Source organism: Cricetulus griseus, chromosome 4 (assembly GCF_003668045.3).
Source record: "Cricetulus griseus strain 17A/GY chromosome 4, alternate assembly CriGri-PICRH-1.0, whole genome shotgun sequence".
Lineage (NCBI taxonomy): Eukaryota > Metazoa > Chordata > Mammalia > Rodentia > Cricetidae > Cricetulus > Cricetulus griseus.
Genome location: NC_048597.1, coordinates 63,968,712 through 63,985,332, shown reverse-complemented (window position 1 = coordinate 63,985,332; position 16,621 = coordinate 63,968,712). Strand labels below are relative to the sequence as shown.

The 16,621-nt window shown below is 40.7% G+C and overlaps 1 protein-coding gene and 1 long non-coding RNA gene across 4 annotated transcripts in view; one reads left to right on the top strand and one right to left on the bottom strand.

Moving 5' to 3' along the window:
• The window catches only part of Lpp (LIM domain containing preferred translocation partner in lipoma), a 606,110-nt gene extending 589,852 nt beyond the window's left edge, over positions 1-16,258 (top strand). For all 3 annotated transcript variants that reach the window (XM_035444680.1, XM_035444681.1, XM_035444679.1), the window contains one exon: positions 2,670-16,258. In XM_035444680.1, coding sequence (XP_035300571.1) covers positions 2,670-2,798 — 129 coding nt within the window. In that variant the 3' untranslated portion in view covers positions 2,799-16,258. The remainder of the gene's footprint in view (positions 1-2,669) is intronic.
• The window catches only part of LOC107977774, a 40,777-nt gene that overhangs the window by 520 nt on the left and 23,636 nt on the right, over positions 1-16,621 (bottom strand). The window lies entirely within an intron of this gene.

Below are 16,621 nucleotides of genomic sequence, written 5' to 3'. Positions count from 1 at the left end.
TGTCACTTAAGAGGTCATAGCTGCCAAGAGCCAGAAAAGAGTCAGGCACAGTATGCTGTGAGAATCCATAAGGCACACCCATATCCAGCCTAGAAGTGAGAAGAGAAGCTTAGCTGACACCGTGGGGACATGCAGCCATTACTGCAGAAAAGGACAGGGGTCCTTTCCCTCATCATTTGAGTTTTAAAAGGACACTACATTGAGAAAATGGTTTTAAAATATTTTACTTCTTCTACAAGTTATTTAGTCCCCTCCTTCCAAACAGTCTTCTTTGTCGTCACCAGCTCTTGTGGATAGGGCATTTTTCAGCCCCTTCTCCTCTCTGTGTGGGATGCAGGTTTTCTCACACCCTTGTCCTCATAGTCCAACTAAAAAATGCCTGAGGATGCAGGCTGGCAAGGCTCTGAGGGCCCCAGAGAATTTGTAAACTCCATTCACTGCCTTGCCTATAACTGACCATCTGGTTTTGCACTGTGCTTTGTTCCACCGTAAAGCCCAGGTTATATGCTCCTCTCTAAGCTTAACACGAAGAAATACAGTAACAAAGTAATGGCTTTTATTCGAGGTCTATTACAGGAAGAAAGAGAACATCAGTGTTCAGCCATCATCTTTCCAGTGACCCAGTGATGAGGCCACAAGAGTGTAGCCAGCCTTTAGAGGTCATTTTACAGGAGATACTAGGGCTGCAAGAAGACTGACTGCACCCCCCACGCCCCATGCCATAGTTCTTCACATTCTCCATTGCATATCCATAGGCTTTGACTTGTGTCCTTGCATCCAGTATGCTGTACAATTTAGATTTGTTTTTAAGAGCTAAAAATCGTTCAGAAACAAAGCCGTAAAATGGAGAGAGCACTGAATTGGAAAACAGCAAGTCACTATTCTTGTCTAGCCTGCTACCCTGAGAAACACTCTCCATTCTGACCTTTTCCTTGTGTAGCTCCTCTGGGTGCTATGACTCTAGAAACCAATGCTTCCAGTACTGTGGTCAACTTTGAAACTTTTACTGGATCCAAATGACTGGACATGACATCTCCTTAAATACTTGAAATTGGGCAGGGGAAATGGCTCCATCAGTAAAGTGTGTATCACACAAGTGCAGAGACCTACATTTGGATCCCAGGCACCCATGTGAAAAGCAGGAGCAGCAGCATGCACAATAATTCAGGGGAGGAGAAAGAGGAGGGTCTGTTGGGCTGCTACAGATCTCTAGAGCTAATTGAGCACTCACTCTAGATGTATTAAAGGGAGCCCTAGATTCTGTGAGAGATTCCATCTTAAAAAGTAACAAGGAGAATGACAGGGAAAGACACCAGACACGGACGGAGGGACACACACACTTAAAACTGTGTAGTCTATGAATGACATTATTGTGATTTGAAATATTTTTTGTTGTTGTTGTTTAGTTTCATTAGTCAGTTCCTGAAGACAACTCAAGGTACAATATATCACTGGTTCTTTCTGGCAAAGCTAAACTTCCGGTGGATCATAACTGTGTCTGTTGCTATACTTTGGCTCATCCCTGTTTATATCAAGAGTTTGTTATTTGTCAGCTGTAGACATGGCTTCATTCATCTCCTTGCCGCTCTTAGAGAGCAGAAGGGAGCTTTGCAGTCATCACAGCCAGTGACAGCTCTCAGAGTAAGCTGGGCACACAATGCTAAATATGCCTCTATTTATTTTCTGAGCAAACTCCCATTTCTTCTAAAGTCAAGGACTGCCATTCAGTGCTCCCTAACACTTTCCACAATGAACCTCACCAGTACCAACACTCGTGCAATCCTTTACACATACGTAGCTGCATTTTTTATAGAGTACATTCACATCCATTATCTACTTTGAGCACCCCAAAAGCCTGGTAAGGTAGAAACGGCCTTAATTATTTTCAGAATGACATTCAGTCTTGTGTGCAGCCTGTACAGACAGTGACAAACCCAACAATGGCACCCAGGGAACTTGTCTCCCATTATCATGTGTGTCCCTCTCCACTGTGCTAGCCCTTTGGAAAAGCGTGGAAAACTCTTAGTCCTCTCAGCCCTTGCAATTTTATGTCCTTGCTACAATTGCAGTAAACATGCAAAAGCCATTGTTAACCTTGCTATGTGACAGAAACCACTTTTCTTTGATTTAAATAGCCATGAACTTCTGTTCTTGCACCTGTCCATTCTTTTGATGAGATAGTAAACTTGAGGACAAAGGGTAGTGTGCATTAGGGACATACTTTATTTTCCCTTTCTGTTGTTTAGGAGAGCAGATTAACCCCTGGGAGCTGAGAGTTATAGGCTCTTTCCTCCTTGTACTATGTTTTGCATTCAGTGGCTAGAAGACTCAGTCATTTTATACTATTTAAATGTATTTGTTTTGTTTTGAGAAAGTCTGTATAGTCCTTGCTGGCCTAGAAGTTGCTATGAAGACCAGGCTGGCCTCGAACTCACAGAGGTCCATCTGCCTCTGCTTCCCAAGCACTGGGATCAAAGGCGTGCACCACCACTCCTGGCTGCCATTTGCCCCTCATGCTATTGACATCTAATTCAGTTTCATTCACAATCTGCTATGTCATGTACTCAGTATGGGGTGGTGTGGACACATCATAGAAGCCTTGTAAAGAAGGCCTGTGAAGCTGGGTTTGTGCCCGTGCTTCAGTTTCACTTCTGTCTTCCTTTCCCTAGGATTGTGGTGGTCTTCTGTCTGAAGGAGACAACCAAGGCTGCTACCCCTTGGATGGACACATCCTCTGCAAGACCTGCAACTCAGCCCGCATCAGGGTGTTGACCGCCAAGGCAAGCACTGACCTGTAGAGTCAGTTACCTGCCTGTCAGCTGAGTGTGTTACTGAGAAGAATGAAACACAAGAAAAAGATAAGAGAAGAAATAGAAAAATAGAGGCAAAGCTCTCAGTCTCTGAGATGGTCTCTGTTCTTCATCTGCTGTTAACCTTTTCTTTAGAAGCACATACATGACAAGATTGGTTTAAGTTCCTACCAAATACACATTTCACATTTAATCATGTAGGGCCTTGATGAGCCTTTGTTGCAAAGACTTCCACATTTTTGCACAGATTATGCTCCATCCCATTCACTTCTGCATTCCTGTAACTTTTAATCCCTGTGTTTGTCTCACTTTTCATCTGGTTGAATAGATTTTTAGTGTGGTATTTGCTGTCACATGATTTTTCCTGGGTGAATGTGCCAGCCTGCAGGTGCTGTTAGCTTGACATCTCATCCTGTCACTTTCGCTCTGGCTGTGCCTACAGAAGTTAGTCGTTCTGTTACCAGGTATTAAACTACACCACTCATGTCTCCTGGTAAAAATAAAAGTGAGAAGGGGTATGTGCACATTTTTTTTTCTGTAGGCTATAAAGGATTATTTGAAAAAAAATACATAAATTAGCAGGAGCCCAAATTTAGCTTGCAATTATCCAAATTCAAAATCTGTAGTGCCCAGTGGTCAAGGCTCATTTGAAAATGTTTTTTGGCCAATAGCTAAAATGTGGTGAAAGAACCAAGTTTTACTACTGAGCTAAAGAAACCAAGAGGGAAATGCTAACCAAAGGGTTGCTATGTGTATTTGAAAAGCCCATTATGTTTCAACAATTCTACCTTGAGATTTTCCTCTCCACACTATTTGGACATAAGACAGACAGACTTGCTTTTGGCACATTTCCAATTCTGTCTGACATCTTAGAAATACCATGAATTTTCCCCTAATACACAAGCATGGTTACCACAATTAACATTTATCTACAGAAAGATATGTATTAAAAGGAATCAAATTCTTGTCTTTCTTTTTATAATGACCCAAATCTATTTTTTTCCTGAAAATTGCAAATTGGGACACACAAAATGAAGTTATGTAACCGTGTCTCGTCTTCTTTAAAAAAGAAAGAAAAGCTGCAAAAGATTGTGAAACCACAGTTTGATTGTTCTTATAATCCTTTTCCAACTCAAGTACATATTGCAGGAGACATTTTCCTATCTTCAATGTGACATTTACACCACACTTTCAAAGACAATCACTGAAAACAAAATTGTCTTTCTGAGCTAAAAATATGCAGAATGGCTGCCTAGAATCTTTATGCGAACTCTTATTAGCCAGTGAAATGCTTGCTTGCCAACTGGAGCCGGTTTGCTTCCTTGAGAGGAGACACCTCGCTTAGCAATTGCAGCTGGCCATTATGTGAACTCAGTGTTCAGTATGTCGGGATGAGATTTCCCAAACCTTTCTTTAAATCTTCTACAAATATATACTTTTAAATTATAGAATACTTTAAATATACAGAAGGGTATAAATAATAATATAATGAATCCCTCTGTAGCTAACACCCTGTCCTAGAAATATAGTCACCTTAAATCCCACACATACCTTTTGATTTCTCTTATGTGGGACTGGGAGTTGAACTAGGGCCTCGTGCTTGGCAAGCACGCTGCCATTCCTGCATCCCCAGCCTGACTATGTCTTTTTTTGTTGTTGTTTTTTTTAATCTTCATGACATGATGATCTTCTAGTCTGACAGTTTTAATTTTAACATTTAGAACAAATTTTTTAAAAATTACTTGTGTATGTTTAAAATTTCATCCTATGCCTCAGGAATTCCATAAAGTTTATTTTACTTGAATAGAAGTCATCATAAAAGTGATTAAAAGAAACTCTTAAAGCCTTTGTCACTCAGCTCGCCTGAGTGTATCTGTGGCTTATTTACTTTCCTTGCTAAGCAATTTGCATGTTAGACTCCCCAAAGCTATGGATTTCAGGGGCTTCCTCTACTGCCTGTTCTTACCTGCTTCCCTCCTCTTGAGACTCATGGAGGGCAGCTTGTAGATTTCAGGATATGGTGGTAGCTGTATCCCTGAATTCCTGTTTTCCAAATCAAAGACTCGGCTGTGCCAGTGACCTCGGAGAACACTGGCTTGTCACACAGTCAAGGTAGCAATACAGTCTGCTTGAAGTGCCTAAAATGCTCACTGGGAAATATTTCAGGAAATTGTCTTTATGCCAAAAATAGAGTCCAGTTTAATGAGGGCAGGAATTATGTCTAGAAATGCAGTAATATTGCTATAAATTCAGGCAACAGAGGAAGAATGTATGTAATATTTATAATATAGAGCAATAACATCCTTCTTGTTTGTTACATTTAACTACTTATGTAACCAGATGTTTACATGCAAGAGTTATAGGAAAATGCTACCGCAGTTTCTTCCCTGAGGTTTTACGGGCAGAGCTCTGCCTGCTGACAACCTTCCCAGTGCTTTCTCATCAAGTAACCTCAGAGTATCTTTACCAAAGATTTTTAAAGTGAATTTCTTTTTAATATAGACTTATACTTTTATAATAACGAATGTGCACATATACATATACAGAAATATTTAGAATTAGATGTTTTTCTTTCACAAGGTCTAATAAGTATAAAGGATCCTACCACTTTATTCATCAATTTCTTTAATATGTGATTTGCATTGCTTTCTTGTTTTCTCCTACTACACATTTGATTTAAACAATACCACGCCACTCTATTCTTTACTCTTTTAGCTGTATAAGGTTTTGCCTACTGTAGAGATATAAAGATCATATTAATGATTATACACATTGTCTTTTGATATATTGTCTTACTATCATTTAAATACATAAATAGAAAAAAAACTATAAGTCTGTAACAGAAAACTTGTAAAATTCTATCTGAATTGTTTAAATATCAAGAGCACAAACATTTAGTTATTCTGTGTAAAGTGAAATACATAGGAATGGGAAAAAAAACCCACTGTCATGGGCTCTGCAGAGAACATTTCAAAATAAGATTTCCTCTCTATTTCTATAGTGGTGGGGATGGATCGCCGAGCTTTGCATAAAATAGACAAGTGCTCTACCATAGCTAAACCTCCCATCCAGAAAAAGATTTTGTAGCTGTTTAGTTTCCCATCTCAGACTGGCTCAGTCTGGAGATGGGCAAACCAAATTGCCTTCAAAACTCAAAAATATGTCCTAGGTCAAGGCCTCCACATTAATGAAATATTGTCATCTCTGCAGCTCAAAGATGTGGGTTTTTTTCTGTCACTAGCATCTTGGTGTCCCTATTACAATGACTTCTCTGATGAAAATGATGACCTGGGTTATATGCTCATTAATGAAATGAACTTAAAAACACTAATTGTTTTCTATGAAAAGTCTGCAAATGTGTCTATGGTGAGCTTGTAAGAGACATGGACCTATATGACGATGAACAGCTCTTTTGTATTTGGCTCTGGGGAAAGGAGAACACGCTCTTTGTGCAGCTGCAGCAGAGCACTGATAGACCACAGACAGGACTCTGCAAACACAACTGCCAGCCATCTTCCTACTTACTACAAATCCTATTAATGTGAACCAGTCAGGAATAACAGTGTTATTTCTATTTGATATGGTTTGGGCTTCTCCTGTCAGCTCTGTGTCGGTTGCCCCCTGATCCTTCCATTATCAAGTTTTGAAGGGTGTTGGGAAAATTATGGCAGCTGCTAGGGAGATCAGGGAAACACTGATGCCACCTCCCAGCCTTTCACCATCCCTCTTGGCTTGGAAAGGCATTTTTTTTATATACATCTCTAGAAATATTGCCATTCTACCTTAGTGTTTCACATTTGTAGTTTAAACAAGTGATTGTCCATCTGTTGCCTAAAGCTACAGTACATGTGTGTTATGAATGAAATATGACAGCATGTTCCATACCCCTGCTTCAGCCATCTGTAGACAACCAGCAACCGAAAAAGATACCTCTGCAAAATGTGCCTTGAGTCCATGTCCTGGGATGGCTCTTCTGGTGCACTTTCATCAGAGACAATCAAAAGCAATCTATAATTGTGCCTTATTTTTAAATAATCTGTTTACACTACTATGACTATTGTTCAGTAATAGAAATACTAAACCCCAGATCTGAGAGAGAGAGAGAGAGAGAGAGAGAGAGAGAGAGAGAGAGAGAGAGAGAGAGAATGCTGCAGCACTCTTAATGTATTATTTCTTCAGTTTGGAAGGACCTCATAGTTGTCTATGAGAGCATGCACATAGCTGAGATCACATGTTAGGTGTTATAAGGACTCATGATTTAATCTTCCTCTTGCTTTACTCAGATAATAAAGACAGCCACTTGAGCCAGTAACACCCATTCAGCACACACATTTTTAAATTGTATTATTTGTTTGAATTAATAAGGGCCAGTCTTGATTATTGAGCAAGTTATGATTGTGCTACAGCCACGAATAGTATTTCAGGACAAGTTATTTAACTGACTGATAATTGGGATAAAACTGCTTGTGGTGCTGTATGTGTGGTTAGCATAGCTTTGTTTCAGACCTTTTACAATTAACCTGGTCAAAGTAACTGTGATTTAATGCAAGTGTTTAGCCCCTTGCTTTCTCCTCTCCTTGCCTTTTCCACCTCCTTCCCTCTATTTATTCCTTCTTTCCATTGTACCTAATAACGCTGTCCTAGTTGGCCCATCTCATAAGTCCAGTTAGGATACAATAACATTATGATCACATTAAAGGAGAGAGACTATCAGAATATATACTTAACATCCAGAAAAATCTGGTTTTATGGGGGCATATTCTTTAGGTTGTGTTTATTCCTAGAGGGAGATGTAGTCTTGAGCTGTATTTTAATGAGTCCTTGTTGGGGACTTTGGTAGTAAAGTCCTTCCTTTAAAAGGGATCTAGTTTTCTCACCTATGCATATGAAAAGTGATCTTTTCAAAGTTAGACTGGGATTTGTTTTTAACTCAAAAATGTTTTGACCACAAAATACTAATATTTTAGTGATAGGACATCATTTTGTCCCATTGAAATTAACTTGATAATTTTCCTTGTGGCAAGGGAACACTATTAAATTTTCCAACTTTAAATGTTGCAGCACTTAGCCCATGGTCCATATTAAATGATAATAATTGACTCGGTATTTGCAAGGGGTAGTTTAATGCTAGGAATTTTCTTAGAATATAGATTACTTTGCAGGCATATTTTCCCCTAGCACAGAGGAGAAAGATACTAATTTGCTTTTCTGTTTTAATTTTTCCTTCCTTATGCAAAGATTTTAGACAGTATTTTAGCTAGCCAACATGCATATGACTAATTGTGGAGAGCTATGTCCATTTTTGTTCATCTGATTGGAAAAAAAATGCTCAAATCTTTGCTGTTTGCTTTTGATTGGTATTTGTTTTATAGTGCTGTCTGAGCAAGATGATAAGTATCTCTGCTTCTAGCATTTATTAAAAATTAGCATACTCAAATCCTTTTGTAATATTTAGAATGAATGGCTAAGTTAAGTTTCCAAGATGCCCATCTACTTAGAGGCAAAATAAAACTTCACTTATCTAACTCTGACAGTCATCTACCGGGCTCTAATAGCATAGTGTTTAAATAGCCCCGGTTACACTTATCTCTGAACTAACCTTTGAACATAACTTCTAAACTCAGTTCTCAATCTGAGAAGCCAAATGTTCTGCAAAGAATGCAGATGTCACCATGTCACCTCATGCTCTACCCCAGTGCTGAGTGTCTTGTTGAACATGAACATTGTCGGGTGCTGGGCCTGGGTGAACAGTATTAACGGCTCTTATAAAGATCTGCGTTCTCTTGTTTTTGTGACTTGTGGACATAACGTTTATTACTGGAGATGGCCAGGGTGGAATATTATTCAAAGCAACCCAACCTAGCTGGAAAATTACATAAAACCATTCTAGATTTTAGACTCTCCACCTCTGTGAAGAGTCCTTCATCTTCTCATTTTTGACATTGGCAATGCCTCTTACTCTCTTGTCTCCAGTGTCAACGTTACCCCCCAAATATTTCCTAATTCTATTTCCTTCTGCTCTGTGACTCAGCAATTGCTGTCCATCCGGATGGGTGAAAGCACTTTTTCTTGGGGTTTAAAGGAACAGGATTGGGAATCCTTCAAAGGTAACTGATGAGATGCCTTGAAAAGACTTCCTTCATAATGGGGGAGCCACATGTGCAAAACAGTCCTCTTATTTTCTGTGCTGTTTTGTTGGTGTGTCTAACTTGTTTCACTGCTGTTTTTGACACTGATAGAATCACAGACATTGAGATGACAGAAAATGAGCTAAGGCATATTCCATCCACAAGAGTCCTGCTGTCTGACCTCATAAAGTCGCTCGTGTCCTTTCCCTTTATGCTTATCTTCTCAAAGATCTTGGCTGTATTCCCATGATGGATAGAGAAAATGGTTCTTGATACTTGGTAAGTTCTACATCAATACTAGTCTTTGGTTTTGAAACTCTTCCATTCATTTCTAGTATTTGTGTCTTAAGCAAGCAACTTCCCCCATGATCAATTTATCCTCTCCTTAAGAGTTCATGATGTATCTTGTTTTGTCCTCTCAATATCCTTATTCCTTAACTGATCTTGTTTTACTGATCATTATTGAATCACTCTGAGAGATTCAGGATGACTGCAATAAGATCAAATAGTCAGTCTAAACACTTCTTCCTAGAAAGGAGTATGGCATGGCAAAGATTAGTTCCTCACAGTGGCCTCTATGGGAGTCAGGGAGGATGTGAGGACACTGCAGCCTGACTTACTGACTTCACTGGGAAATGGGAGGAAGAGTCCTTGAGACCCAACCGGACAGCGTAGGCTTCTCCCTGCAAAGATGCATTAGCCATGATGCATGGATTCTGGAGTCTTAGTAAGAGCAGAATCTTTCATATATTCAGGCTCAGTGAGAGAGGAAAGGCACCAAAGAAAACTGAACCGTAGATCCCTTCCTGTCAGCATTATAGTTGGAAGAGGGGAGGGATGATTGGCCAGACACAACCAACCCATACGTTTGGATAAGAAACAGCTCCTGTGGTCTTTGTTGCAACAAGTGCATTCTTCCTGAGCTACTCTACATCCTCTATGCTTGCAGCAAATGTGCCTATCTTTTGAACCCTCAAAAAGGAACAAGTAGGCCTTGTCTACTTTTTTATTCTTCTAGGAACACAATTAGGGCTCCGAGCCATCTGTCATGCTGGGTGTTCCAGTTCCCTCACGGACTCCCTGCTGCACAGTGAAGTTTGCTGAAATAGTGCCCGTACCCAGGAACTCATCACCCGGCGAGGAAGTCCCTCTCTTTCAGCTGTCCTTGTCATTAAAACAGAGCCTGTCTTTGGGCTGATAGTCTCCTGGGTCCATAAAACAAACCTACAAAACATAAGAAAATACTGGCTCCCCCCTTGTTTTTACTCCTATTGTATTTGTTTTGTTTTTCCGTGATGTATTACTTTTTAAAACTCCCATTTTTAGGAGTAGGAGTAGAAATGCTTTAAACCTTTATAAGAACAGTCAGAATGCTCTCCCACAACCACATGTTCGACTGTGTGGATTCTGCTGCTAATGTGTTCTATTCAGGAAACAAACCGGTTCTGACCATGGTTGATAGCTTTGTGCCCTCCCTCAGCAACTGTCCCATGAACAGTTTGCTCCATGTATCTGGTCCACTGATAATGACCTTAAAAATGTTGGCTAACATCACTGTGTGATCTCTAGCTTTCTTGCACAAGGAAAAAGTCAAAAGGAAAGTGCTGGTGAAAATCTATCGCTTCTGATCAGTTCTTCAGCACACGAGCTTAACCATCCTTAAGGAAAGGGATTGTGTGCTGCTGTGTTTTATGTAAACATGTAAAAATTCTCTCCCTGTTGCCCTGGGTTACAATTTCATCAGCTATCATTAGTCTTCGGAAGGACAGCATTGTGTCTCTGCTACTCAGCTTTTAAACTTGAGAGCCTATAGCAAGAGCCTGCTATCCACCCCTGGGTGGATTTCTGAGCTGTAAAATAATAAAAGTCCTGAGAGAGCTAACAAACTGCTTTCACACATAGAACAGCCCTGGAAGATAGTTATTAATAGCTCTGTCCTAGAAGAGAAAGCTGAGGTTCAGAATCACTAAGTGACTTGCCAAAAGCAATATAGCTGGTAAGTGTGAGATCTGGACATTTACCCAGCCCTTGTCACACACTTCTCACAGGTTACCCATGGATATTCACAGGGGCCACTTGGTTATCTGTGGCCAGTGTACATGTGTATTACAGTGTTTCGGACCATCGGGAAATTGCACATATCTATGTCATCTTGTGCGTAGCCACGGGTCTTTGTGATCAGCACTGTGAGGAAGCCTGTGACACAAAAGTCACTGAGAGAAGACAGCTGTGCAGAAGCACATTGATGCAAAGTTCCCCAGAAAGTGTTGGTTTACGTGAACAGTAAAGCTCTCTGGACCTGCCAGCTTTTAGATAGCAACTGAAACTATATCATTTAGAATACAGTAGTGTGCTCAGGTGCCCAGAGGTTTAGGAAAGCCAGCCCGCCCTCTTTTCCTCCCTCCTTCCTTCCCACCCTCCTTTCTTCCTCCCTCCCTTGGGCTATGACTTACACCCCACAGAGGCAAAAGCTGCTATAGGTTAAATCAAAAAGCAAACAAAAAAACATATTAGTCTCTCTGTCCGTTCACATTTATGGAGAGCCTACCAAAATGCTGACCCAACAGGAATTTCAGATCCAATAAACCCATGGCCAAAAGGCCTTGAGATGCCTAAAGAAGAGCTACTGAATGGGTGGCCTTTCTGAAATTTAGCATTGACTGATACAAAAGTGCTTCTTAGACTGTTACTTTTGTGGTTAATGTACCCTCATCACAAGGAGCTTAGCACTATGTTCTTAACAACAACAAAAATCCTACTTGGAGGACCCTAGGTACATTTTGTAAGTCATTCCGAAACACAGGTCAACAAATGAGAACCCTGCTTTTGGCTGACTCCCTGAGAAGCTGTGTATCCCGGCTTTTCTCTCTTTTCTACCTTCTGGTTGTCAACTACAAGTTGAAAATCCATCGATTAATGAAAATATCCTTTATCCTCATGACGTGACATCTGTACTAAATCTGGAAACCCTTTCAGATGTCCTAATTTGTAAGGCAGGCATGTCTCTCCCCAGAGTTGCTGCTCCATCAGGCCATACCTTTTTCCTGAGATTAGGAAGAGGCAAGTTAAACGACAAATGGCCTCCCAGTCTTTCCAGTCTTTAGCATCATTGCCCCAGCGCTCACAGCCACAGGCCAGAAAGGTGCTTATCTATCTGAGAGGAGTGATGTGTATCATGGCTGGTAGAATGGGAAGCATTTCCTCTGGCACAGATGGGGTAGCCCACCCAAGCTATATACTAATGAAGCCTTTTGAGCTCTTCTCAGAATTATGAGATGAGTTACCTGAGGAGAGGCTTGCCTCTGTAGAGCTGTCCCATCTCATTAGACAAAAGGACAATAAAGAGGTAAATGTGTAAGGGTACTCCCTCCTGAAAATATTTTTCAGATATCTTCAGGAATCAGCCACAAATCCTGACTTACCTTCATATAATGTAAAGAAAGGGAAAGGGGTGTGTGAAAATTTCCCTTCTTCCACCCTATACAATATAGTTCCAAAGATTTAGAGAAAGCACAATTGTGTTGTCTTTGAAACACAAACACACACACACACACACACACAGAGAGAGAGAGAGAGAGAGAGAGAGAGAGAGGAGAGATCGAGAGATGCATACATGCACAGACACACGGGTCTTCACCAAGAAAGCTGATTCTCCAAAAAAGAAATCTTATTTTAAAACATTTTACCTCTTCAGGCCAGGAAATTAATAATCCCTAGACCTGACCCATTTTCATAGCTGCCAAAAAGGAAAAGAGAAAGCTACTTAAATTTTGTGTGGATCTTTTTATCTCTTAGAATATGTCAAAGCAATTTGATGCAGGAGTAGAAAGTGAGGTGTTTATCTCCCGTGCTCGAGTCTCTCTGTTTCTATCAGGAAAGGGGTAAAGAAAATGGTACCAGCATTCTCGGGGCATTGCATTGCCATTTCTACAGCATCTGCTTTGCTTCATAGTGAGGTGTAGGAGTTAATAATCGCTTTCATAAATCCACACCCTCCATCCTGAAGCCTGCATATCTTTGCTTACCAAACTATTCAGCTCCATTTCTCACTCAGAAGATATAAAATCGGCAGAACTGGTTTCTATATCTACATCTTCTCTCAATCTTTTTGCTTTCTTTCTTTTTTTTTTAAGGGAGCCTTGTGAGGCCAGGGGATGGGGGGGGACAACCCAGTTCTCCTCATCACTCTTTGCTCTTGGATAGCCATGAAGCTTAGCAATTAGAGGACTAGAACTTGGCCAGGTTATGAGGTTTCTGCCTAATGTGTTCCATTCCTTCAAACACAGACTAGGACCAAAGTGGTTTTCGTCGTTTAAATATCCACAATGGGAATGATCTCATTTTGCCTAGCACATAGTAAGAAGAGAGCTGATACTTGGGTGATATGTGCATTATAGTAATCTTTTGTGTTCTTGTTGGTTTTTAGAAGTGTCAAATACATCACCAAAAAGACCCCATTCACTCGGTGGCACACTGAGTTAGCCTGGACCCCCTCTTCTACCTCAAGTGAAAAGTCTGAACTGAGACGTGTCCCAGATGAGATGTAGACTCCAGAAACTGGTCTGATCGTAAATGTTTAGCAGTGAAGTAGTAGCAAAATCATTTTTCAATGACTCGCCTTCACTGCCCATTTGTCACTTGGGACACTTGATGAGCAAAGAAAGTATCCAGGACCTCTTTGCCCATTAATGAAAGGTAGATAGTTCCCCTCCACAGAACTGAATTGTGTCTTCACTCTTTCTCAGGAAATATGTCAAGGAGGAAAATAGATTTAAAAAATGACACATGACTGTCTGGTGGTTCTTGAGCACGATTAAGATTGCTGTGTGGAATTGCGTGCCATCCACAAAACCTTAAACTTAGAACCAAGTTTGTACAGCTGCATGGAGCTCTGAGTTAACCTGATTTGGTTTTGTTTAGTCTGAATCTATACCTTGATCATCACTTAAGGATTGGGGGCTTTTCTTTCTCTACTGCTAAGTATGGGAATGGGAGGGGGCAACTAATAGATGAACTTTCTAAGTAGTAAGCCTGTGCCACAAAGTAGATGGTATTCAAAGGCACAGCCTAGGAATAGCAATTTTGCCCAAACTGTGCACAGGCTCTTATTTCACGGCTTTGTCACAGGCTTTTCTCCTTCTGTGCCATCACCTTTGAGAAAAATGATTACACCTTCTCCAAGTCTGCCTTTTTAACAGTTACAGTTGAGTTGGCAAGACTCTCCCAGCTCTGAATAGAGCCGCTTGCCGACTCCGGCCTCTGAGAGACTGATTCCAATGTGCTCTTCTGTTCAGCACACACATCAGCAAAGTGAGAAAGACGGGGGGCTAAATATAGGCTCTATTAACTTTACTTTTAGATGCACTGCCTTCCAAAATGCCTATTCTGAGAAACAGAAACGTTATCCCTACATATGTATGTACACACGGTACCCAGAGTCGTACTGTTCAGCCTTCAAAAACACCATCAGAAGGAGTAGGTGCTGAGATAGTGAAGCATCGCCAAATGGAAGCAAGTGGCTCGTTTACAATCTCCCCTACCATGGCTACCATGAAATGGGGCTGTAAGAGTGTCCCTGGAACCTCCTGCTGATACTGCCACTTTGTATTTCTATGCCAGGAATCATGGCAAAGTGCTGAGGAACCTGTACTCCATGGAAGTAATATGCTCATGAACATTCAGTCAAGGAAAAAAAAGGCAATTAATATGTGTCATGGGTGTGTTTATAAACTAAGTACTGCTAAGTTTAGCATGTCAGCAGGTTTCTTTTATGTCTTAGGCTAACTTAGAGAAAACTAAAGAAAAGTCTTGGCTATAGGGAATGTAGACTCGGGGGGCCAAGTGTCCCTGCCAGATCCTTGAAGCATTTTTACTCCAGCTCCTAAGAATACTAGCGCATGCTATTTGAGTGCTTTTGTTCCTGGAGCTCTGTCAGTGACAGGGAAACTCTAGATGTTTGTGATGAGGCAACAACATAGCCAGGAAGGCTGAGTTTTCACCCAGTGTGGCAATCGGAGATGAGCCAGGTAAATATGCTGAGGTACATACAGATACTGTATGATTGGAGAAGGGTTGAAGGGAGGACATGTTTCCAAAAAAGATTGTTCTCAATGTGTCGTCTGACTCAACCAGCTGGCAGATTACACTTGCCAAGTCGTTTCCTTTCCTTCTAAGTCACTTGGCTCCACTTTCCTTTAAATATGCCTATGAGCAAAGTAAGATGTGTCCACTTAGCCTTTCTGAAAGGACGCATAGTGATGTCCTCTTGGTCACAAAGCTACTATGAAATGTCTCCTCTCCCACTCAGTTCTGCCAAATGAAAGTAAAGGTGACAAACTGTGGAAGACACATTTGATGGCATTGCAGTCATCCGCCACTCTGCTTTCCATATAGGAGCCCAGCAACTCAGACCTGAGCTGAGGGAACAACAAGGCACTGATGAGAGCTCCAGGACTATAGCCACGCTTCTTTAATAGCATCATGATTGGAGCCAGGTTGAATTTTTTAAAAAAGAGAGTTGGGCAGTACTTCTCCCCCAAAACATTTCTCCTGTCGGCAATCTTTTTATCACTATCAATTTCAACACTAATCATTTTCTAATTTTGACATGATCAAATTTCAGTACTAAAAAAAAAAAAGAATTCCAAAATCTCTATGTGATGCCATCAGGTCTTTGGAAGACATGGCTTCTCTTCCTTGAGAACAAACAAAGGAATTGCAACAGACACAATATAGCCTTGCTCTGAGTTTCAGTCCGGTGACTTGTGACCATGAGAGATAGCTTGATATGAAAACTAAGTCATGTTTAATGGGACGGGTCAAGGACAGGGGTGGAGAACTGCCAAGCTTTCTCTGTGCTTGGTGTATCTGCTGGGAGCAGGCACTTCCTCCTAGCTAATCACAACCACAGCCCACCAGTAGCACTGCAAGTCTCCGTACCATTTTCAACTTAGGGAAAGTTACACAAAAGCATAGAGAACAGGACTTTTCATTTGTGTGATACTGATCGAGCCATGGTATTTCCAAGGTGTAAGCACAGTGCATGGATTCACTGCCTTATAAACCATCCCTGATGTTTGCACAGCAGCTCACACTGTTCCTTATGAAAATCAGAACTTGTGTTATAAGACCGTGATTCGGATGATTTCTTTTGTATTTACACATTATCCAATTATATTAAAACATGTTCTTATTTACATTCTATCAGTTTTGATTATGTTTTCCCAGTGCTCTATGAGAATAAATATGAAAATCACATTGTTTTTTCTGTAAAAGAACTACTTTATATTTAGATATCCAATAAACTTCTCATTCCACTTACTTGCCTATGTGTGGAATTCTTTAGGAGTCAGATGATCTGTTTCCTTTCCTCTTAAGCCCAGTTACTGTGATTCATTTTTTTCACCAGTTGCTTTCCATATGCTCCTCTTAAGAATGGGAATCCTCTCAGAGCGAGTATGCCCAAGAGTGTTCAGCCCCCACTCCATTGATGAGCTCAACTCCTGACATGTTCCCAAATCACTTCAGCATCCTCTGGACTCTGAAAAGTGTGTGTGTGTGTGTGTGTGTGTGTGTGTGTGTGTGTGTAGGTCCCTTGAGGTGGAATTGGTAAGATTTCTACCTTCAACAATTCCCATTTTCACACCTTTTCTCCACTTGTACTATGAATATTTCTGAAACATT